The sequence below is a fragment of the Cokeromyces recurvatus genome (assembly GCF_025118155.1).
Source record: "Cokeromyces recurvatus strain NRRL 2243 chromosome Unknown BX663scaffold_10, whole genome shotgun sequence".
NCBI lineage: Eukaryota > Fungi > Mucoromycota > Mucoromycetes > Mucorales > Mucoraceae > Cokeromyces > Cokeromyces recurvatus.
Window position 1 is genome coordinate 181,785 of NW_026251396.1, and position 21,204 is coordinate 202,988.

A 21,204-nucleotide genomic window follows, 5' to 3' on the forward strand; every position below is an offset into this window, starting at 1 on the left:
CAGTGCTGCCTTAAAATCATTAAATAAAATTGACGTTTTGACTTCATTCCTTCAAATTTCAATTAAACTCTTCCAGTTGTACTTGTAACATTCCTTTCTACAAATTTTCGTATATAAAGACCATAGAAAATTAGAGAATATACGACCTAATTTTTATTTTATTTTATTTTTTTTTATTTTTTTATATAATGGCTAAACTTAAGTCAATTATTGCAAGCTTATTATCTACTAATCAACGAACTATGACTCCTGCTTCCCCTTCTGAACTGTGTTCGAATGAAGATAGGACTTCAATCCTAGATAATGTAACTATTAAATAAAACAAAAAAAAACTATTTTGTTTTAATTTTTCTTTCTTTCTTTATAGAAGAATGAATCTGTTATAGAGGAATCTGTTATAGAGGACACTTCCTCTCTTGAATCCCAAGAAGAAATTCAAAAAGCTCCTTCCCAAGATATTGATTCTAAACATCAATATATTATCTGTCATGAATGTGATAACATCATAAAAGGCTCTTATGTTGAAGCTGCTGGCAAGCAATTTCATTCGGAACACTTTCGTTGCTGTGTCTGCTCTGATGTGATTCCTTCCAATAAAACATATATGGAGTTTGATAATAAAATTTATTGTGAATATCATTATTTGCTTGAAGAAGCCTCTAAATGTGTTGGCTGTGAACACCCAATTTGTCATCAAGTTATTAACGTCACCAAGGATGATGTAAACGAGAGATGGCATCCTGAATGCTATATGATTAATAAAGTAATACCATACACACACACACATATATATATATATAATGTCTAACTTTTTATTTTAGTCATGGAGTGTAAAACTAGGTGAAGCATTTAAAGATGATGATATACTGGGTAAGGAAAAGAAAAGATAAAAAGTGAAGAGAGGAAAAAAAAAGTTACTTAATAAATTCTTCTTTATAACTTAGATCTCAATAAAATGAATAAGCAACAACGTTGTCATTTCGAAAAAGTACATCAAAGGAGAATTTTTAAAATTTGGACTGATTTATCAACTTTTGAAAGTAAAAAAAAAAAAAAAAAAAAAAAAAAAAAAAAAAAAAAAAAAAAAAAAAAAAAAAAAAAAAAAAAAAAAAAAAAAAAAAAAATATTGAAATTATATATAGATAGATATACAATTAACTTTTTTTTTTATTTTTTTTATTAGAAAATATTACTAATGCCATTACAGATATGCTATTAGGCTTTTCAGTAGGTGATTATACTAAAGGCACGCGAATGGCAAACTTTTTTGTATCCCACTTGTCGGCTTTATTTACTGCTACGAAAGTACTTGCTCGACGCTATATTGAAGAATATAGAGAACCTTTGCCTCTTGACAGAGAATCAACTCTGCTTTGCAAGAAGCTTCATAACCTTTTCACTCATATCTTGGATTCTCAAAGAAGAAGAGGCTATCAGAGCATTGAAATGACTGATGACATTTACACTTCCGTTACTGAAACTCTCCTCTTTACAAAGATCATCATTCATATTGGACTCAAAGGCTCAGTTCGATTAGCTAAAAGAGATGGTCGCAATGGAAAATTCCTCAATGATTTCTTGAATGAAGCTTGGTTTGTTTTTAGACATGTAGAACCCATTGAAGAATGCCATCCGGATGCTATTCCTAATATTCGGTGTAGAGAATGCCATCAGACTTGTGTAGGAGAATGCTTTAAATATAAAGATCTCTACTGGCATTTTCAATGTCTTCGTTGCCATGAATGTGATAAGATGCTCCATACTTACCCTTTAGATAACATCTACAACGCAGATATCGGTTTAACTCTATGTTTTCACTGCAATAGAACGACAATTGGTCATCGTTATTACCATATTGAAGTTGATATTAAATACAAGACTAAATTTGAACATTGTGCCTATATAGTGAAGAATGCTTTACAAACATTTAATCTTTATTTAAAATATTTTCCTGGTAAATGATACATTTATGAAAAATTCTAAATCAACCTATTTAACCTCCCCTCCCCCCTTTTTTTTTTCTTTCTTTCTTTTCGTAGTTGTAAGCTCTCCCATAATAAGAACTGAAAATAGACAACAAAGTATGTCTTCTCAAGATATACTAATGGACTCTCCTAACATAAATTCTGAAGATGAGCGACAAAGTATGTATTCTCAAGATGTATCAATAGACTCTCCTAAAATAAATTCTGAAGATGAGCGACAAAGTATCTATTCACAAGATGTACTAATGGACTCTCCTAAAATAAGAACTGAAGATAAACTACAAAGTATTTGTTCTCAAAAAATACGAATAGACCCTTCTAAAATAAGAACTGAAAATAAGCGACAAAATGTCTGTTCTCAAAAAGCACTCATCGACTCTCCCAATAGAAGAACTGAAAATAAGCAACAAAATCTGTGTACTCAAAGAGTACTAATCAAGCGGAAACCAGTACCTTCTCTTGATTGTCAAATAGTAGTATAATGTAAGAAATTGAACTTTAATTCTAGGGCTATTATATTTTAAATATTTTTATAATAATTATTAAAACGGCAAAAAAATAAAAAAGGACAAAAAAGACAAAAAAAGGACAAAAAAGACAAAAAAAAAGGACAAAAAAGACAAAACAAAAAACAAAAAAAAAAAAAGACAAAAAAGACAAAAACAAAAAACAAAAAAAAACAATTATTTAATTAACTTAACAATATTTAACAAAGCTATCCTTAGACATATTAATAGATTTACTCAATAAAATCCACTATTCTTTTTCTTATTTTATCTTATGTTGACTTCATTTATATTTGGCTTGAAAAGTTCTTTTGAAATTATATATGTATTCATTGAGTATGACTCATCTTTGCTTGTTGCTTGTGGAATAATCACAAATATAAACTATGTGACATGTTTAATAAATACATAGTTACTTTATGGATATCAAGTTTATCAGATTTCCTGTTTCTTTACCTCATTTGATTACTCTAGTTAGTAGTAAAATGAAAAGGGTCAGGACACAAAATTGAGCTATTCTCTTCACAAATAAGGATAATTTTAAGCTTGTTTATCCTATACTCTGCATATTTTACATAGGTAGGTTATTATTACTATCTACGGTATTTAGCTTGAAAAATACATTTTCATAGTTAATATATTTTCATTGAAGGTTTAAGGAATTTTTTTTTTATCTAGCTCACTTTAATATTTCTACTTGCTTTAAATATTCGTAAATTATAGGGAGGGGAGAGATGAAAAGGAATAATATAATCAAGGATGCATGTGACTGTGAATGATTAAAAAAGACCTACATAGTTGTATACATGTATACATATACGTATTTATATACAAGTTTATATACATTTATAATATTACATAAGTGTAAAGCAAATACTAGTAGAATATAGATTCATTGTATTTCTTTATTGTGTTATATATATATGAATAAAGTGATAACTATAATTTGGCCTTTCTTGCTGCCTTTTTTGCTGCTGATTCCTCTATACAACACATTAATTATATGCTATATATTTCTATTTAACATTCTTTTTTAATTTTATTTTTATTTACCTATAAATCTCATAATACTTTCTAAGGAATCACTACTGCTCATACGTTCACCTAATGCTTTCATCTCAGCTTGATTCACTTGTTCAAGAACATCACGATCCACATCTCTAATTAAACCTTTCGTCACTTTTAATGCCTCAGTTGAAAACTTTGCTGCTTCCCCTGCCAAATCTAAAATAGTGTCACGAAAAGTTTCAGCAGGAATAAGTCTACTAATAAGCCCGCAATCGACAAGTTCCTTTGCAGTAAAGGTTCTGCCCATCAACTATATACATGTCAACATTATTTCACACTAGATATATCATGTTAATGAATACATACCAACATTTCATTTGCTTTAGAAGGCCCCATAATTCTACATACATATAGCTTGTTAAACAGACGAAATACAAACGCATATAACAGTTTTTTTTTGTAAAGTTATTTATATTTACCTTGGAAACAAAATAGAAGAGCATCCTTCAGCACAAAACCCTAATTCATTTAAAACTTTATGTGTTAGTTTTTCTTTTTTTTTCCTTAAAAAACAAACAAAAAGAAGTTGTATCCTTCTATTTTTTTTTATATACCAAGCTTCATGAAAGGAGTGCCAAAAGTAGCTTCAGGAACAGAATAAACAACATCACATAATGCAAGTGTAGTCGTACCAAAACCAATACTTGGCCCTGAAAATAAAACAACGCTTTAAAAATGAATTATTATTTCCCTAAAATTAAAACTCCAATTAAAAAAAAAAATACCATTCACAGCACCGATCAAAAGCTTGGGAAACTTGATCATTTCAGTTACAACATGACTAAGAAAACACACACACACACACACACACACACACACGTTAGAAATATATATAAAAAAAATCTTTGTTTTTTTTTTTTTTTTTTTTTTTTTTTTTTACGTTGTAGTTTGTCTTCTACGTTTCATTTCTTCTTCAATATTTTCTTCATTTAAATTGGGCATTTGTAGTTCTTGCCCTGAAGTATAAAATTTACCTCTACCTGTTAATACTGCAACTTTAACTGCATCACATTCAGCTGCCCATTTTATAGCAGCCAACCAATCCTAATCTCATATACGTTATTATGTAATCATAACTAATTATCATTATCCTTATTACTCTATAAGATTGTGGGGAAAGAGCATTGTAACGTTTAGGTCGATTATGAGCAATTTCGACTACACCATTTGGAAATAGACAAATTTCTATTGTTTCAAGTTTGGGAATTGGATTGGAAATTAGATTAGTCATTTCAAAAAGGGGGGGAGGGGAAGTTTTTTTCCAAGAAAAAAAAAATATGTGAATTTATAAAAGAAGTAACTTTTTAAGCAGCACACCACCTCATTTTATAGTTTTTAGAGGGAGAAAAAAAAAAGTTCAGACTTAAAAGGAAATTGATTTTTTGAGATTTAAAAAAAAAATATGTGTATATATTTGTATTATTGATAATTTAATCCAAAAGATAACATATTCCATTGATCAGTAGTCAAAAGCCCTTGATATCCGTTAATGATCTTTTTTTTTTTTTAAAAAAAAAATATAAATATTATTTCAAGTATATCATATACTCTTTTTTTTTTCTTTTTTGACAAGTTTATAATCTACACTTACTTGTCTAAATAATATGCCGAGTTCATTTGATGGACTTTTCCATTGTGCAATAATTTCAAATAAAATCCTAACTGCCTATTGAATAATAATACGATCGTTATAATTATATCTACATAAATCTATGTATATATTTAGAGTATTTACCATTTGGTTTAAAACTTGAGGATAGAGTCGAATCATCTTACAAAAGCCTTGAAAGGCACTATCTTTTTCTTCATTTTCAGGTATACTGCGGGACCTGTATAGCCATTGAAGACCAAATTGAGATAAAAATCCCATCATGACTTCAGCATTTTGAACCCCTAGTCTTCCTATCGTATTCATAGCATTTTCATGAAGTTCTATTAAATCTAATGGAGGATTCATAAGTGGTACAATGGATTTCAGAATAGGCTCTACATAGTCTTTCATCACTTTCTTATCCCAACGTAAAGCTATTTCTCCAATGGCCCAAATAGCATTGTTTCGAGCTGATTTAAAAGTGGAGTCATTATTTTTTATTTGCCGAATAAGTTCAGGCATAATATTATCGAGGATAGGAATAAGTGCTGTAAAACATGCCTTTGCTAAATCACCTATCAAAGCAAAAGTAGGCGATAACACTTCATAACGAGAATTCTAATAAAATTGGATTTATATATGTATATGCATGTATATAATTTTTTTTTGGGTCAACGTACATAATGAGCACAGACAGCTAATAAGGGTAATAAAGGAGATCTTTGTAAAAAGGGTTCTATTTCATTTTTTAAACCTTGTACAATGCCTGATAATAAATCAAGAGGCATGATAATAAATTCATTATCTAATTCATCGAAACTATTATCATTCAAAGCATTTTGTATCGTTTTGTGTACTAACATAACACATCTTGTAAATACAGGCTCTGTAAATGGTAAAAATCCTCTTCCTAATGATGTTGCAATATCTGTTAAGCACTATAATAGATTAAAAAAAAAGTTAATCTCATGTAGTTAATTTTCTTTTTTCTATATACATATATATATATATATATTTACCCCTAATAATGGAAATAGGTCTGAATCTGTGTTATTTAATTTATTCCATTTTGAAATTAAGGGAGGCATTAGAACGCCAATGAGAGCAGGTTGATTCAAACTAGAGCCTACAGATTCAGCAAGGGTTCCAATAGTATCATATAAAAGACGTAAATTTCTATTTTTATATAATCGTAATGCTCTAGAAAGGTGATTAAGAATGATTTTCAAATAAGGTGCAAGTTCCTGTTTTGTTGCCTTTTCTTCTAATGTTGAGAGAGCTGAACAAGCAGCTTCCTGAACTCTTCTACTACTATCAAGAATTCTCTTTAAAAGCTCACGTAAGACTGGTTCATAAAATTGTTCTCGGTTTTGTATAGAATGATTGTATTGTTCAATAATCCAATCTGAAAATCTACTGATAGTCCAACAAGTAATATATCGAATGTATGTCTATTTACATAATAAATATTAGAATACGTTCTTTTTATTACAGTCTCTCTCTTTTTTTTTTTGTTATACATCTCATTTTTTTTTTTTTTTGCTTACATTTGGATTTGATAGGCTAGTAACAAGAAAAGGTAATAATTTTGGAAGTTCAGGCGCTATAACATCCATCCCACCTAAAAAATAAAAAAATAAAAATAAAATAAAAATAAAATAAAAATAAATATTAACGAAATGAAATGAATAAACGATGAATTTTACCTTCTGCTGCAGCACCTAGTGCAAGGATTCCACTTTCTACTACCTTCCAATCATCACTTGAAAAGGCCTCAGTGACGATAGGTAATAAGATAGTCGTTACCTTTGATTTAAAGGCACAAGTAAGTGCATCCAAGGAAGTGGCACTGTATTTTCGAAGGGTCCATTCTAAAAAGAGTTCTTCATCCTCAGGATCAAGATCATCATCATCATCATCATCGTTCTTATCATCATTGTCATTGATGTGATTTCCTCTCTGAAGATGATGATATCGACTTGATCTTGGACGTAACTCGAGTAATAAAGTACGTTGACCGGATTCATGTTCTTGTTCACCAAAGACGGCTATATCTTCATCTGTATAAGCAAGTGATTTGAAAAGACTACGTATGACACTCGGTAAATAAGGCATTAAATAAGGTTGAATGGATTCTAGACTAATAAATAACTGCCAAAAATCACAGGCCTCAAGGGCTATCTTTGTATTTTCAGTCGAACTATTACAGTCGATCATGTATTCAATAAGTTGATTTAGATAAGGTAGAAGATTATTGGTATAATTCTCGAGTAACATGACAAAGGAATGACACGTTTCTTGACGTACCTCAATGTTACTCATGTTGGCAATAGAAATCAGGGATTGAAGATAAATTTCGATATATTGAGTAAATGACGGTGATCTGAGTTGTACAAAATGATTTATAGATGAAATAGCAAAAACTTGAAAATGAGGTTTTGAATGATTATTAAATGATATTAAACGAGGTATAATAAAATCAACAAAGGGGGTATTATTTTCTTGAACATCGATTGCTTCACATAATTCTACAGCGCTATCTTCACATATTTTTTGAATTGTATCAAGGGCCATCTAAACATGGTAATGAATTAGTTGATTTTATGCCTATATATATATATATATATACATGCATATATCTATTTAAATAGAATATAAGTCTACCTCTACTGATAATGGATTTGAACTGTATAATTTTTCAATTAGCACTTTAATTGCTTCAGGCCAATTTATGACTTGATCTCGAGTGATAATAGCCGAAATAACAGAACCAATCGTTCTTCTTACGGTCGAATCTTGATCTGGACTATCCAATGCTTTTAAACTTGTATATTTTACATGATTTAATACAGGAACAGATATTTTATTAAAATTATAAAGTAAATTGTTCTTTAAAGTGATACCAGCAATAGCTCGAATATAATTATTTTGATTGGTCATTGTCACAAGTATATGTATTAGATAAGAATTGTACTCAGGGATTACATTAAACTCTGATAGTTTCTATAATATAATAAATAAGGCATTATGATATACATATATATATATGAAATATACATATTATTTTCATTACTTTTTGTGTTAATAATTGATCTCGATTATTTGGTAAAACTGCATCTTGAAGTACATTTAAAAGTTCATTTAATCCTTGTAAATTAGGTTCCCAATTCATTTTGTAATGTTTAGTAAATGAGTTGATTAAAAAAAAAATATAAGGCAAAATAGAAAAAAAAAATATAAGAAAAGAAAATAATAAAAAAAAAAAGTAAAATGAAAGAAAAATAAAAAACGAGATAATAGATAGAAACGAACACGAACTTTATATATTTATACGTGTGTGTATACTTTTTTTTTTTTTTTTTTTTTTTTTTTTTTTTGTAATATAACGAATACAGTCTTCTTCTTCTCACACGATAACTTCATGTAGTTATGTTCTTTATATATTATCTTGATTCATAATGAAACATTTTTCGTTCCTGAATATATGCAATGATCTAAAAGAGCGACGGTTTTCTCTTTGTATACTAAAGAAAAAAAAAGCCGTTTTAGATTAAAAGAACTACCACAAAGAAAATAAAGTAGGGGAAATAAACATCCAATCAAAACACTGTATTCATAATGGGTAATTATTTTAATAAAATGCACGGACATCTTATTGTTATTTGACATGTCTTTATTAACTTTTTTAAAAAAAAAAAAAAAAAAAAAAAAAAAAAAAAAAAATTGAGCAACTTTGTCTATATTTGGAATATATAAAAATATATACAAATTTTATTGATAATAAAGAAAGAAAAGATACATTTTTTTTTTTTTTGGGAATGAAGAAAGTGATAACAGAGCAGTATATAAACGTGACTTTTTAGTTCCTTTTTCATAATTAATACCATTCACCATATCTGCCAAATGGCTCTCGATTAGATGACATAGAAGCAGAAAAGGGACTTGGATAAGATTTTTTTTGTTGAAGTAAATGCTAAAAAAGTATAATATATATATATATATGTATATGCATTAGAAATTGATCTCCTTCTATTTTACGTGTATATTTTTTTTTTTTTTGCTTTATTTTTACTTCTATTTGGCTTGCATCTACAAAGGAAGGTAGCTTTGGAGTTCCACTTGGTGTTGCTATCTTTGTTGTTTTATGTTGTCCTTCATCAAAAGTAGCACCTAAATCTCGAAGCGCTGCTAGTCGTTCATTACCAACTGGCATGTCTCGAATATTTTTTGACCTTAATCTTTCTTCATACACTGTATTTTGTTCAATATCAGGATGAAAACGATTTGATGATTCTGCCATATTAGAAGAAAAAAAAAGGATATGTAGAAATTAAAAAGAAAAGAAAAGTTATTATTTTTCTCACAATGCAAAAAAAAAAAAAAGAAAAATGATGATGATTATGTCTAAACTAGACCCAATCATGATCCTTGAAATTTGAACCCCTTCCGCTGTTGTTGTTGTTACTGTTGCTGCTGCTGTTGCTTTTTTTTTTCTTTTTGTGAGAAAAAGAAAATATTCTCATAATAACAAAGGCTTGATTTTATATAAATGCATGAAAAGAAGGAGGAGTGAAGGGTAATGCTAGGTTATTCATTGAAATGCATGCTTGATTACTTTTAAAACAAGAATAGTTTAATACTAACAGAACTTGATTTTAAAGTAAAAAAAACACAAAAAAGTAAATGCATGATAGCCAGGTTTTTAATATAAATAAGAGAGATGTTTCTATTCCTCCTTTATTACATCAAGTAATAGAGCCAATAAAATAGAAGCTGTGAACTTTAAAAAATTAAAAATTGTCAACTTCATCATAGTAAAGGTGTTAAAAGACCTATTTACTACTTTACATTACAAAAACGATTTTAATTGGTTGCATTCTTCTTCTCTCATAAACAGTATATATATCCAAGAATAAAGCTTATATGAACAGAACAATTGAGAGGGAAAGACATACATACATACATACATACATACATACATAGATATGTATAAGAGGTAGGCAGCTCAAACATAGTAAAAATAAATAAATAAATAAAGGTACCGACAGCAAACTCCTTTTCAGATAATAGCTGCCACAACGAGAAATCCCACCATTTACTCAAATATATACAAATATATAAATATATATGTATATATATGTTTACATATTTCTTTTATACACAAGTAATATATATACAAGACTTGATCAATGAAACAAAACAAAAAAAAATGGCTAGTTACAAAAGCTATTTATGATCTTATTGCTGCCAAGTTTGAAAATTTTTCACTATTAAAACGGTAAATTTGTAAACTATAATCTCTTGGTGAAATTTCCACGTCACCTCATTTTGAACCTGAAAAAAAAAAGACTCCCTATACATATAAAGAGCAACTTTGGACTTATTATTATCGTTAGCACTCTTCTTTTATGATAGATCTAATTTTGTCCAGTCCAATATTGAATTAACTATATCTATTGGTTAAGGTGCCACAGACTTGAATATGTGTCATTCATAACCAGTACAAAAGGGAGACAGCAACAATAACTAAGAATATCTAGAGAGAAAAAAAAATCTTCCTTTTAGAATAATACTAATGAAAACATTTATTATGCTATCAAATATATTGACATAAATGCACTGTAGTATATTATGGAATTGTCTTGTTATGATGAATACTACGTGTTGTTGTTGAATTTAAAAATTCTAAAAAAAAACCCTTTTGAAACGAAAGAGACTATAAATATAATGAGCAAATCCTATTATAATATCTATCAGAGACTTAACCTCATTTGATGAATTGACTGCTATCACTTGGGGGTCATGAGTTATGGAAGATAATAGCAGTAGTAATAATAGTAGCAATAATAATAATAGCAGTATTAGTAGTAGTAGCAGTGAAACGCTCCTCAGAGTTTATTATAGAATTTGACTTTCAAACTAATTGAGACATGTGAAAAACTTTTTTTCTTTTTTGTTGCTCAGGAGGAGGCATTATTGTCTGTTGAGTACTTGAAGTATTGCATCATGAATTGTCATAATAAAACGAAAATTAATAAATAAAAGCTTTATCTTTCAACTTTAGATTGAAAAGAGAGATAAAACTATTTTATTTATTTGTTTTTTTTTTTTTTTTTTTTTTTTTTTTTGCAAGTATTATTCTTCATGTGGGATAATGACAGTGTTTAGAAGTGTAGTACATATGCAATTTTAAAGCGCGACAAAAGCTCGAGCATAATAGGCAATTACGAAATTGGTAACATTTCACACGATTTTAATTTATTAACTTATCAATTATGGTAAAGCTGCCAACAAAGATATTTTCTAGTGATAGCAATCATTAAAGTAAAGATCAAAAAAAAAAAAAAAAAAAAAAGGATAAATAAGCTGTAAAGTATAATTTATATTTATTGTGCATACACATAATTGAATAAATGCATAGTATAGTTTTTTTTTTCTTTTTTTTCTTTTCTTTTTTTCTTTTTTTTTTTAATCATAGACAATGGAATAGAAAGGTTTTACATGTTCTTATTCTTGTATTGTTGTACTCTTTAAGGGCATAGTAGGTGATTTTGTTACTGGAGGTAGCTGATGTCCACGTTTAGCTAACATGCTTCTTAATCTAAGTGTAGAACCAGGTCCACGTTGTGAAGGTGGCTTTAATATAGATTTCTTTTCACTCGTAGATTGCTGAGTAACTGAAGTAGGTAAAGGAATGTGTGTTTGTCTTTGAATGTTAATTGTGGCTTTTGCTGTTGTGGTAGTAGTGGTGGTAGTAATGATAGTTGATTTTGCTGTTGTTGTGATGGTAGGCTTAATGGTATTAATAATAGGTTTAGTAATAATAGCTGAATGAGGTGGAGTAGAAGCACCTGATAATGACTTTTGTTGTTGGTGTTCTTTTTGTTGTGTAATAGAAGATGTACGTACACGTGGTAAGCCAACACTTGCTTTGACTTGAGTCAGACGAGGGCCGCCGACTGATTGACGTTGAAGTTTTTTCGTTACTAATGTAGACTTAGTAGGCGAAGAAGGAGGTATATCATTATTAATAATAGAAGAAGACATTTGATGCTGGGGAATAGATACTTGTTTTGTATTTACGCTTGGAATAGAAGATCGTTTAACTGAATTAGAGGGTGTAATCGTTGTTGGCTTTTCATAAATCGTACGAGTTGAAGGTATAGGTAACTATAAATAACAACAAAAGATAAGTAATCAGTCATACTAACTACTTTCATGTTCTTATATTTTACATTTCTTGCTAACAGGTTATCTTCTCGATCTAAGATAGTAATAATATCTTCTCCGTTAATTAATAAAGGTGTATTTCTGGTATAGATTTTCCAATGAGAAACACCTTCTCGAATTTTGTCTCCAAGCTATAAAAACAAGTAAGTATAACTGATAGAGTCTTTTTTTTTTTCCTGTTTACATTTTGTATTTCTTCCATGTTTTCTCTTCTCCTAGCACTTCTCATAAGAATATTTCTTCTTTTCATATTACTTTTTGCTGATAAGGAAATTGTCTTTGCAATATCAAGGTCAACATAAGCCTTTTGTAAAACCTCATAATCATCTATTTATGAATAAGTTATTCTAAACATATCAATTTTCATCTTTATTTCTCTTTTACCAGTTGTTCCAATACTAGAGAAAAAGTTTCCAGACTCCAGGTTTAAATCTCTAAGTAAATCATTCAATTTTCTTAATATATTTTTGGTATCAGGCTTATATCGTATTCTTGTTGTAAACAACCTAGCATTACTCTATATACATACATATATATATATATATATATATATTTTAAAAAAAAATCAACTTAAATGATCAATATCAAATGAAGAACGGACTTACATATCGTTTATGATCACTCCCTTCTGTCATAGCCGCACTACCACTATTCGTACTTGTAGTAGAAGGTCGTCTTCTATTAACATGTTTGAATTGCTGTGGATAAATACTTGTGGCTGATTTAATGGCTGAATCAAGAGATTGTTCAGCACTCATTAATAAACTTTCTCTTGAATTCTCTGAAAACCCAAGATCTTTCAGCATATTTTCAATTTGTGTCGTAGTTGATTCGACGGTCGTAATGGCTTGGTTTGTAAGCTCTAGTTGTGCTAATAATTCGTTTAATTCTGCTGTTTTCATTGTTAAAATCGACCGAAGATTAGCAATAGTCTGAGTTCCTTCATCTAACTTTGCTAATAGCATATGTACCGCATCCCCTCCAGTTCGGTGCATTGGTTCATTGTTTGTTCCTATTGAAGATGTTTCTGACTTGATAGAATCAGCTATAATAGGTGCGTTATAATTCATGTCAAACATTGTACATATAAAAAAAAAGGAGTCTTTATTTTTTTTCTTCTTCTTTTTCTCTTAAATATATATGTGTATATGACTATTTATATGAATATCTATTTTTTTATTATTAAAAAAAAAAAAAAAAAAAAGGCAGAGAAAAATTGTAGTGCTTACTAAATAAATAGCGGGTTTTTAAATCTTGATGAATAATGTCGGGCCTATGAATTACAATTGGTGTTTCTTTTTTTTTTTTTTCTTTAAATACTATTTTAATGAAAACAGTCAGGGCAAAAAAAAAAAAAGAAAAAAAAAATTGATAAATAATGAAACGAAGCAACGGATTAGAAAGAGTTGAAAGAAAGCATACACTAGAAAGATTATAATGTTTGCTTACAAAGAAAACACGTGTATTATTTAAAGCTCAAACTAGAAAAAGCTGTATTTTATTGATACTGTTGAGCGATCATCAAGCATAGAGTATAACATTGGGCTTAAAAAAATAAAATAAAATAACAACAGAGCTGACCTCGGGAGAAACAGAAGGAATGACTTTTAATTCTGTTCGATGCTATTAAAGTCTATTCATTATAGAGTGATTTATATCCTTCTTAAGGATTCTTTCTCGTATCTGAGTGTGTTTATAAAGCCCAGAGGTTGTGTTGATTCAACAAAGCACATCCATCGCTATCAATCTTCATGATTTCGATTATTTATTTGAGGCCCACTTTTTACTTATTCATTTTTACTTGCTCTTCTATTTGACAACTAGAAACCTGTCAGACGGAATGTATTCGACGGATATCCATTCTACAAGCTTATTTCATTTTTCGTCTGCTTTATCAATGTACCTGAAGATATGAGTTAAAAGGCGAAACTATTGTCTCGTCTACAATTCTCTGCTATAAGCTCACATTTAGTATAAACTTGGAAGCACATCTTTTTGACAATTTTATACTAAACAATTAAACATATAAGCTTCTAAACAACAATGCCAACAATTTCTTATAGATGATTCACATCAATACCATATTCTCCCCTCCCTTTTATATATATATATATATAGTCTGTAAACTCTATTTAAATATAGGTCTAAGCCCCTAACTGTCCATATTCTATAGTGGTAGAAGAAATCAAACAACTTGACTAGTTGCCTGACGGGAAACCTACCCTTTCCATCCTTGTATCTATTTTACTACAAACTATACTACTAAGTACTTACACATATATATATATATATTTGCTTGTACCTGTTCTATACTGTTAATCACTCTCTATCTTCTTCTTCTTTATTTTTCCTTTAATATACTGCCGTGATATTAACTCAACGATTTTCAAGAATCCTCTGTTGTGTTTCTTTGTTGGCTTACAATTTACCCTCTCCTTCAAGAATCGACTTATTTAATGTATGATACATTATCTCTTCCTCTTTGTGGACCAGGACAGCATTTGTTTAATTGACTGTTCACTTAGCAAAGTGCTGGTTTATTTTTGCTTTCTTTCTTCCATTCTTTTTTTTTCTTTTATCCTTAAACGAGCTTTTAGACGCCTTTTTTTTTTAATCGATCAAGATGATTCATTGTACTTGCAGTGATGGGTTATTGATTAATTTTCTTTATAAACTAATAAAATGTACAATTCTGTAGAAATACTTGAAAAGGATTTCAATTATTGAGTTTAAAAAAAAAAAAAAAAAAAAAAAAAAGATATTTACTACACTGTATACACATATTTTTTTCTTTTTTTCTCTTCTTTATTTATTTATCGCGTTTTATTTTAATATGGCTAATAACGACAAGACTCCATCTGAAAAGGAGCTTCAAGATCTTGCAAAGAAAATAGATAAACTTACTTCAAGCAAGAAGGTGCAACAAATAATGAAGAATCCTTCTTCTGCTGCTGCAAGCAGTAGCAACAATCAAACTGATGCCTTGATGAAAGCACAACTTCGACAGATGATTGAAAACATGGCTTTATTAGAAAGAGCTGCTAAAATGAAATCTACTGGTAAAAAGGATATTAATGATCATCAGTTTTGGAAGACTCAACCTGTTCCTCGTCATGGTAAAAATAATATTGATAATTACAATACAAATATACTAATACATGTATATATATATATATATATATATTATTTAAAAAGATGAGGAAATTGTTGAATCTGGGCCTATTGAACCTAACATTCCTTATGATCAAATTAGAAAGGAGCCTATTCCTTTACCTAAAGAATTTGAATGGTGTGAAATTGACATGGAACAAGAAAAAGAGGTAATATATATAAGAGAAAACCTGTCGAGTCAACTTGTATATTGATAATTTCATCATGTATTAGGTTAAAGAACTTTATGAACTTTTGACCTTGAATTATGTTGAAGATGATGACGCTCAATTTAGATTTGATTATTCAGCTGATTTTCTGCACTGGTAAACATTTTAAAATCCTAAATGTACAAATGTATAATAAACTTAAGACTGTAAACTAGGGCCCTTACTCCTCCAAATTATAAAAAGTCATGGTTAGTTGGTGTTCGTGTTGCTTCAAATAAAAAACTTGTTGCCTTTATTAGTGGTATTCCTGTTACAATCAGAACTTATGAACAGTAAATTGACTCCTATATACATATATAAACGATAAATTATTAATATGGTTTTTTTTTTCTAGTATTCATAATTTGACAGAAATCAACTTTTTATGTATTCATAAGAAACTTAGATCAAAAAGATTAGCACCTGTTCTTATTAAGGAAGTTACACGTAGAAGTCATCTTGAAGGCGTTTTCCAAGCTACTTATACAGGTGGTATTGTTCTTCCTAAACCTGTATCCACTTGTCGGTAAGGAATTGAGTATATATAGATATATATATATAGGCAGGCAGGTGATGTAAATAAGCAGGCTTTAATTTTGCTATTTTTTTTTTTTTTTATAGTTATTATCACAGATCACTTAATCCTAAAAAATTGGTTGAATGTAATTTCTCCCGTATTCCTCCAAGATCTACTTTATCTCGTATGATCAAGAATTATAAATTACCTGAAAAGACAAGTACGGTTGGTTTAAGGGAAATGCGCTTAGAAGATGTACCACAAGTACGTGTTTTGTTGAATAAATATCTGGAAAGATTCGATATTGCTCCCGTTTTTGAAACAGATGAAGATGTTAAACATTGGATTTTACCCCATAAAAATGTTGTTTGGAGTTATGTAGTTGAAGATCCTGAGACGAAGAAGATTACTGATATGTTCTCATTCTATTCCCTTCCAAGCTCAGTTATTAATAATCCTAAACATTCCACTTTAAATGCTGCTTATATGTTCTATTATGCATTAGAACTTGATGATGCTATGGATGATATGAAAAAGGATAAATATATTACAAAGAGATTAAACGACTTGGTACATGATGCATTGATTTTAGCTAAAAAGGTAAAGAAAAAGGAAGATATTAAAAGGAGTTTTTTTTTTTTTTTTTTTACTGATAAGGATCAATTTTATTTAGGCTGATTTTGATGTTATGAATACATTGGATTTGATGGATAACATCAAGTTTGTAAGTGAACAAAAGTTTGGTAATGGTGATGGCTTCTTGAATTATTATTTGTATAACTGGAGATGTCCTGATATCACTAGAAATAAGGTTGGATTGGTAATGCTTTAGATCAGTCAGTGTTCATTATAAATAAATAGTATAACATAGTATGATGAAGAAGTGTTTCTTTTCTTCCCTAAAAAAAAATGTTACTTACAGAATCATTTGATAATCCCTTTATGAGTCAACAGAACAGAGTAATACCTCCTCGTCATGGCTTTATAATAAAAATGAAACAAGTCCTTTCAAACATAATACAAAAACGTCTTTATCATAAGAGACAAAGAGATTTTGAGGTTGTAAAAGATAGAATAGTACAAGAAGGACCTCATTCATCGTTTTTGAATAATACCTCTTCTTCTTCTTTATTCATGGATGCTACTGTAGCACCATCATTATTTTCAGTTCCTTCATTAAATGGTGTAGCCCCTCTTCCTCCTCCTCCTCCTCCCCTTCCTTTACTACTACAGCAACAGTATGTAACCTCTCCTGATGCTGTTATTATGCCATATCCTTATCCAATGTACCATTATTACACCAATTTTGCACAACAGGAATATTATCCTCTTGATCCATATCCATATTATTATGATGAGCCTGAAGGACATGTGAATAACTTTGTAAGAAGAAGAGAAGAAGATGATGATAATAATAGCTTCATGTTTTACTATTATAATCCAACTCATATTACTTATGTTACAGCAATAACCAATAATCAAGTAGATGGAAGAAGAGAAACTTCAACTTGTTAAATAATACAAGTTATCGTATAAAATAAAATAAAACAACAATACATGTACACTTGATATAGGTTTAAAAGGCTTATTTTATCTTCTTGTTGTAACAGGAATATATAAAGGTATACATGTAGTATAGAGTAAAAGATATTTATTTGTGCCGTGTTTCTAGTAAATTAATATTAACACTTTTTTTTTTTATTGGCAGTGACCGTGTTTTAATAAAATAAATAAATAAAAGTTTTAAAAAAAATAAAAAATAAAAAATAAAAAGAATCTTCAAAGTACAACCAATGTCGGAATCATCATCGTTAGATCTTATTAAGCATTTTTTATTAGAGAGTCGGTTGAATACCGATCGAAACCTTTCATTAAAATTAGCTTTAGATATTATTGAGATTCTTGTTTCAAGTCGATGCTGTCTTCGTTGTTGTTTTCGTCATCTTGGTTGCATTACTTTCCAGATTTATGCTTTTGATCAAAAGGTATTTATTTTATTTTATTTTATTTTTTTATTTTAAAGAATTTGTTTAAATAAAATGTTAATTAATATACATTTAGGAATTATATAACACCCTTAATCAATTACTACAAACTGATCGTCAAAGACAGCTTGAAGATGTCAACAACTTGGTCTGCACAGCTTGTTTAGGCTCAATTCAATTTGCCGAATCTTATGTTGATAAAGTCCATGAGAGATTAAAAAAAGAAGATTATAAAGTAAATAGTTGTAACTTGAGTTGCACCTTACCCATCAGTATTTTGCACCGTGATCATTTGCTTAAGGCCCATGTTTTAAATGTGTTGATGCAAAAGTATGCTGATCAAGACTACACAGCAACTCTTGCTTCTATTTATAAGAATATGGATGTAAGAGATCCTAAAGATTTTTTCAAGTACTTGTTTGGTTTAAAGTTGAAAGAAAGGACTGGTCTGCAATTAGAAACGAATGCTTCTTTGCGTATGACTGTAGTTGTTGATCATGAATCAACTTGTAAGGAACATATGTTTTTGACTCAATTAAAGGAACCTTTATTGAACATCAGAACTATTCGCCAAAAAGTAAGAACGTATTTAGACGATAATTCAATATTTAACTGACTAATTATATATATATATATATGTGTGTGTATCTATTTATAGAGGATGAGAGTTACTATAGGAGATTCAAGGTCGAATATCACTGAAGCTTTGAAACGATTAAATAATAATGAAGCTAAAGAGTATGTCAATCACTTTATATATATATTTAATATAAATATTTATATTTACACATGCATATCTATTTAGAGTCACTGCAATTCCTCCTATTCCCGTTAGTGAAAAAGCTCAACTGAATTCAGTTGAATTAATACATGCTTCAACCTATGTGGGAGGTAGATATCTCAAGTATTCAAGAGAATATAGTCAAACACCTTGGGCTATCAAAGGTCAAAAACTAGCAGAGCATTCAGTCTCAGGATGTATAGTTGATATTATTCGTAAATATCATCGTGCTGATGACACAAAATTTGTTTCTGCTGGTCGTGAAGATGCTAATGTTCGGATGCTTGGCACAGGTCGACCTTTTTATGTCGAATTAATTAATCCTAGAACGCCTAAATTAAGTAAAGAGATGTATAAGAAGATTGAAAATGAAATTAACAACCAAGAGATTCATAAAGATCATGTTCAAGTTAGACACTTGACTTATATTAAGCCTGAATATACCAACATTATTAAAGAAGGAGAGGAAACCAAGACAAAAAAATATAGAGCACTTGTATGGCTTTCTGAACCTTTAACTGATGAACTTATAGAACGTATTAACAAAATTGGATCTACGCCTTTTACTATTCAACAAAAGACACCCGTTCGTGTATTTCAGAGACGAGCAGCTGCGATTCGTCCAAAAGTGATTCATACCTCAACCATATCACGTGTACATCCGAATGTCGATCTAAACAGTCCAGAGGCTCGATTTGGTGTATTAAAGTTACATACACAGGCTGGAACATATATTAAAGAATATGTTCATGGTGACCTTGGAAGAACACTACCCAATTTAGCTTCTGTAGGTCAAATTCATTCAGCTGATCTTTTAGAATTAGATGTAATGGATGTAGATTTGATTTGGCCTCCCGTTACTGAAGAAGAAGAAGGAGTAATAAATGAAGATATTGACGTAAATGAGCAAACTAATAAAAATAATAAACGTACACTGTTATAATAATAAAAAAGAACATGACTGCTAATGATAACATAAACTGTTTAATTATTATGCATTGTATGTTTTTGACATCAATGGCAAATCATAATCGTAATTATGTCATTTTTTCGTCAATAGCATAAATTGGAACCATAAAAAAAAAAAAAAAAAAAAAAAAGACAAACAAAAAAGAAAAAAGACTTTTATTATTTCCTTTTTGTTTTTAATATAATTTAAAATTTCAAGATGAATTACGCTAAAGGAAAGATTGCAGAAAAGTTATACATACCACAAATAGTTGAAACGGTTCGAGTTCAAGGGACTTCACAAGTAGTTTCGTTGAGTCAACGAGTTCCTTATTTAAATCAGACTTTACCAACTTCACCTATGACAGATAAAAAAAGAACAAAGCTTTTAAAGAAGATCAGAAGATTATCTCAATGGCTCGATAATGCAGTACCTTATTCGCCTATCCCAATCGGTATTGATTCAATTCTTGTAAGTTATTTATAATATATATATATACATGAAACTATTATATTTATGAACTTATTTCTATAGGGATTTGTTCCAATTATAGGTGGACCAATAGGTAGTATGCTTGCACTTTATCAAGTCTATCTTTCAACTACATTTGGCATTCCTTTATGGCTGTTTTTACAAATGATAATGAATATTGCTATTGATCTTATATTCAGTATCATCCCACTCCTCGGTGGTTTCCTTCATATGTTTTACAAAGCAAATACATATAATTATGAGGCATTACGAGACTATTTGAACACACCAGAATACTTGGAAAGGGCACAACTAAGAGAGAGAAATTCATCTAGCAGTAAACCTTCACCAGGCGAAATTACTTGGTCTCAACTTGGTACAGATGTTAAAAGACTAATCCCGTTTCTAGCAACCGAAAAAATGAGTAATAAAAAACCTGAATAAAAAACACTTACTCAACAAAAAAAAAAAAATTAAAATTAAATATAATAAATAAATTATAATTATGCTCGCTTATTTCTATCATTTAAATGCAGCATAATTTATTAGTTGTGATTTCTTTTTTTGGAGATTGTTTCATTTCTCTCTCTCTCTTCCCCCCACCAAATAAATGCATATTGGTTTTTTGAAAAAGTAGTAATTCGAAACTTGCTACCAAGTAAATGTGTTGTATTTATGAGGAATACTATGTAGTACGTTCTCTTTCATAAAAGGAGAAAAAAAATCATATTTAATATATGTTGATATTCATTGCTGTGGTTT

General features: G+C 29.4%; 9 protein-coding genes across 9 annotated transcripts; 5 read left to right on the plus strand and 4 right to left on the minus strand.

The window, feature by feature from the left end:
* The first annotated feature begins 197 nt into the window (after nt 1-197).
* BX663DRAFT_506647 (uncharacterized protein) lies at nt 198-2,610 on the plus strand. Its single transcript, XM_051527222.1, has 6 exons — nt 198-305; nt 368-763; nt 822-870; nt 945-1,040; nt 1,184-1,954; nt 2,040-2,610. Exons 1-6 carry the CDS (start codon nt 243-245, stop codon nt 2,465-2,467), a joined length of 1,803 nt encoding a protein of 600 aa, XP_051383475.1. The 5' UTR covers nt 198-242; the 3' UTR covers nt 2,468-2,610.
* An 820-nt stretch (nt 2,611-3,430) lies between these two features.
* BX663DRAFT_551219 (ClpP/crotonase-like domain-containing protein) lies at nt 3,431-4,790 on the minus strand (the record flags this gene model as incomplete). Its single annotated transcript, XM_051531265.1, has 8 exons — nt 3,431-3,474; nt 3,545-3,809; nt 3,866-3,899; nt 3,979-4,033; nt 4,114-4,209; nt 4,285-4,340; nt 4,440-4,603; nt 4,659-4,790. 8 exons carry the CDS (start codon nt 4,788-4,790, stop codon nt 3,431-3,433), a joined length of 846 nt encoding a protein of 281 aa, XP_051383476.1.
* A 188-nt stretch (nt 4,791-4,978) lies between these two features.
* On the minus strand, nt 4,979-7,724 carry BX663DRAFT_530704 (armadillo-type protein; the record flags this gene model as incomplete). Its single annotated transcript, XM_051530337.1, has 7 exons — nt 4,979-5,053; nt 5,151-5,225; nt 5,295-5,768; nt 5,831-6,088; nt 6,170-6,601; nt 6,698-6,771; nt 6,857-7,724. 7 exons carry the CDS (start codon nt 7,722-7,724, stop codon nt 4,979-4,981), a joined length of 2,256 nt encoding a protein of 751 aa, XP_051383477.1.
* Nucleotides 7,725-9,027: 1,303 nt separating this feature from the next.
* BX663DRAFT_485642 (uncharacterized protein) lies at nt 9,028-9,450 on the minus strand (the record flags this gene model as incomplete). The annotated part of the gene is made up of 2 exons (XM_051524626.1): nt 9,028-9,123; nt 9,223-9,450. The coding sequence occupies 2 exons, from the start codon at nt 9,448-9,450 to the stop codon at nt 9,028-9,030; spliced, it is 324 nt and encodes a 107-aa protein (XP_051383478.1).
* Nucleotides 9,451-11,597: 2,147 nt separating this feature from the next.
* BX663DRAFT_506663 (uncharacterized protein) lies at nt 11,598-13,570 on the minus strand. Its single transcript, XM_051527223.1, has 6 exons — nt 12,986-13,570; nt 12,765-12,897; nt 12,565-12,707; nt 12,386-12,511; nt 11,757-12,320; nt 11,598-11,691 (listed from the first exon to the last, which is right to left on the minus strand). Exons 1-6 carry the CDS (start codon nt 13,457-13,459, stop codon nt 11,623-11,625), a joined length of 1,509 nt encoding a protein of 502 aa, XP_051383479.1. The 5' UTR covers nt 13,460-13,570; the 3' UTR covers nt 11,598-11,622.
* Nucleotides 13,571-14,474: 904 nt separating this feature from the next.
* On the plus strand, nt 14,475-15,210 carry BX663DRAFT_506664 (uncharacterized protein; the record flags this gene model as incomplete). The annotated part of the gene is made up of 3 exons (XM_051527224.1): nt 14,475-14,634; nt 14,683-15,083; nt 15,147-15,210. A coding segment is annotated over exon 2 (167 nt), but the record flags the coding sequence as incomplete, so codon positions are not given.
* Nucleotides 15,211-15,213: 3 nt separating this feature from the next.
* On the plus strand, nt 15,214-17,088 carry BX663DRAFT_433236 (acyl-CoA N-acyltransferase; the record flags this gene model as incomplete). The annotated part of the gene is made up of 7 exons (XM_051522981.1): nt 15,214-15,496; nt 15,576-15,700; nt 15,765-15,856; nt 15,916-16,032; nt 16,095-16,265; nt 16,361-16,856; nt 16,930-17,088. The coding sequence occupies 7 exons, from the start codon at nt 15,214-15,216 to the stop codon at nt 17,086-17,088; spliced, it is 1,443 nt and encodes a 480-aa protein (XP_051383481.1).
* An 888-nt stretch (nt 17,089-17,976) lies between these two features.
* On the plus strand, nt 17,977-20,066 carry BX663DRAFT_453015 (uncharacterized protein). Its single transcript, XM_051523796.1, has 4 exons — nt 17,977-18,241; nt 18,318-18,818; nt 18,900-18,979; nt 19,047-20,066. The coding sequence occupies exons 1-4, from the start codon at nt 18,050-18,052 to the stop codon at nt 19,963-19,965; spliced, it is 1,692 nt and encodes a 563-aa protein (XP_051383482.1). The 5' UTR covers nt 17,977-18,049; the 3' UTR covers nt 19,966-20,066.
* A 442-nt stretch (nt 20,067-20,508) lies between these two features.
* On the plus strand, nt 20,509-20,712 carry BX663DRAFT_400635 (uncharacterized protein; the record flags this gene model as incomplete). The annotated part of the gene is made up of 1 exon (XM_051522208.1): nt 20,509-20,712. A coding segment is annotated over one exon (204 nt), but the record flags the coding sequence as incomplete, so codon positions are not given.
* Nucleotides 20,713-21,204: the final 492 nt, after the last annotated feature.

Bases quoted from the DNA above. Each gene is read 5' to 3' on its own strand.
- BX663DRAFT_453015 (XM_051523796.1), top strand. From the start codon at position 18,050: ATGTCGGAATCATCATCGTTAGATCTTATTAAGCATTTTTTATTAGAG. The intron at 18,242-18,317 runs GTATTTATTTTA...ATATACATTTAG, and splicing joins TTTATGCTTTTGATCAAAAG to GAATTATATAACACCCTTAA. The intron at 18,819-18,899 runs GTAAGAACGTAT...ATCTATTTATAG, and splicing joins TCAGAACTATTCGCCAAAAA to AGGATGAGAGTTACTATAGG.
- BX663DRAFT_506663 (XM_051527223.1), bottom strand. From the start codon at position 13,459: ATGTTTGACATGAATTATAACGCACCTATTATAGCTGATTCTATCAAG. The intron at 12,512-12,564 runs GTAAACAGGAAA...TTGTTTTTATAG, and splicing joins ACATGGAAGAAATACAAAAT to CTTGGAGACAAAATTCGAGA. The intron at 11,692-11,756 runs CTTAGATTAAGA...AAAATCACCTAC, and splicing joins AACGTGGACCTGGTTCTACA to TATGCCCTTAAAGAGTACAA.
- BX663DRAFT_506647 (XM_051527222.1), top strand. From the start codon at position 243: ATGACTCCTGCTTCCCCTTCTGAACTGTGTTCGAATGAAGATAGGACT. The intron at 764-821 runs GTAATACCATAC...TTTTTATTTTAG, and splicing joins AATGCTATATGATTAATAAA to TCATGGAGTGTAAAACTAGG. The intron at 1,955-2,039 runs GTAAATGATACA...TTCTTTTCGTAG, and splicing joins TTATTTAAAATATTTTCCTG to TTGTAAGCTCTCCCATAATA.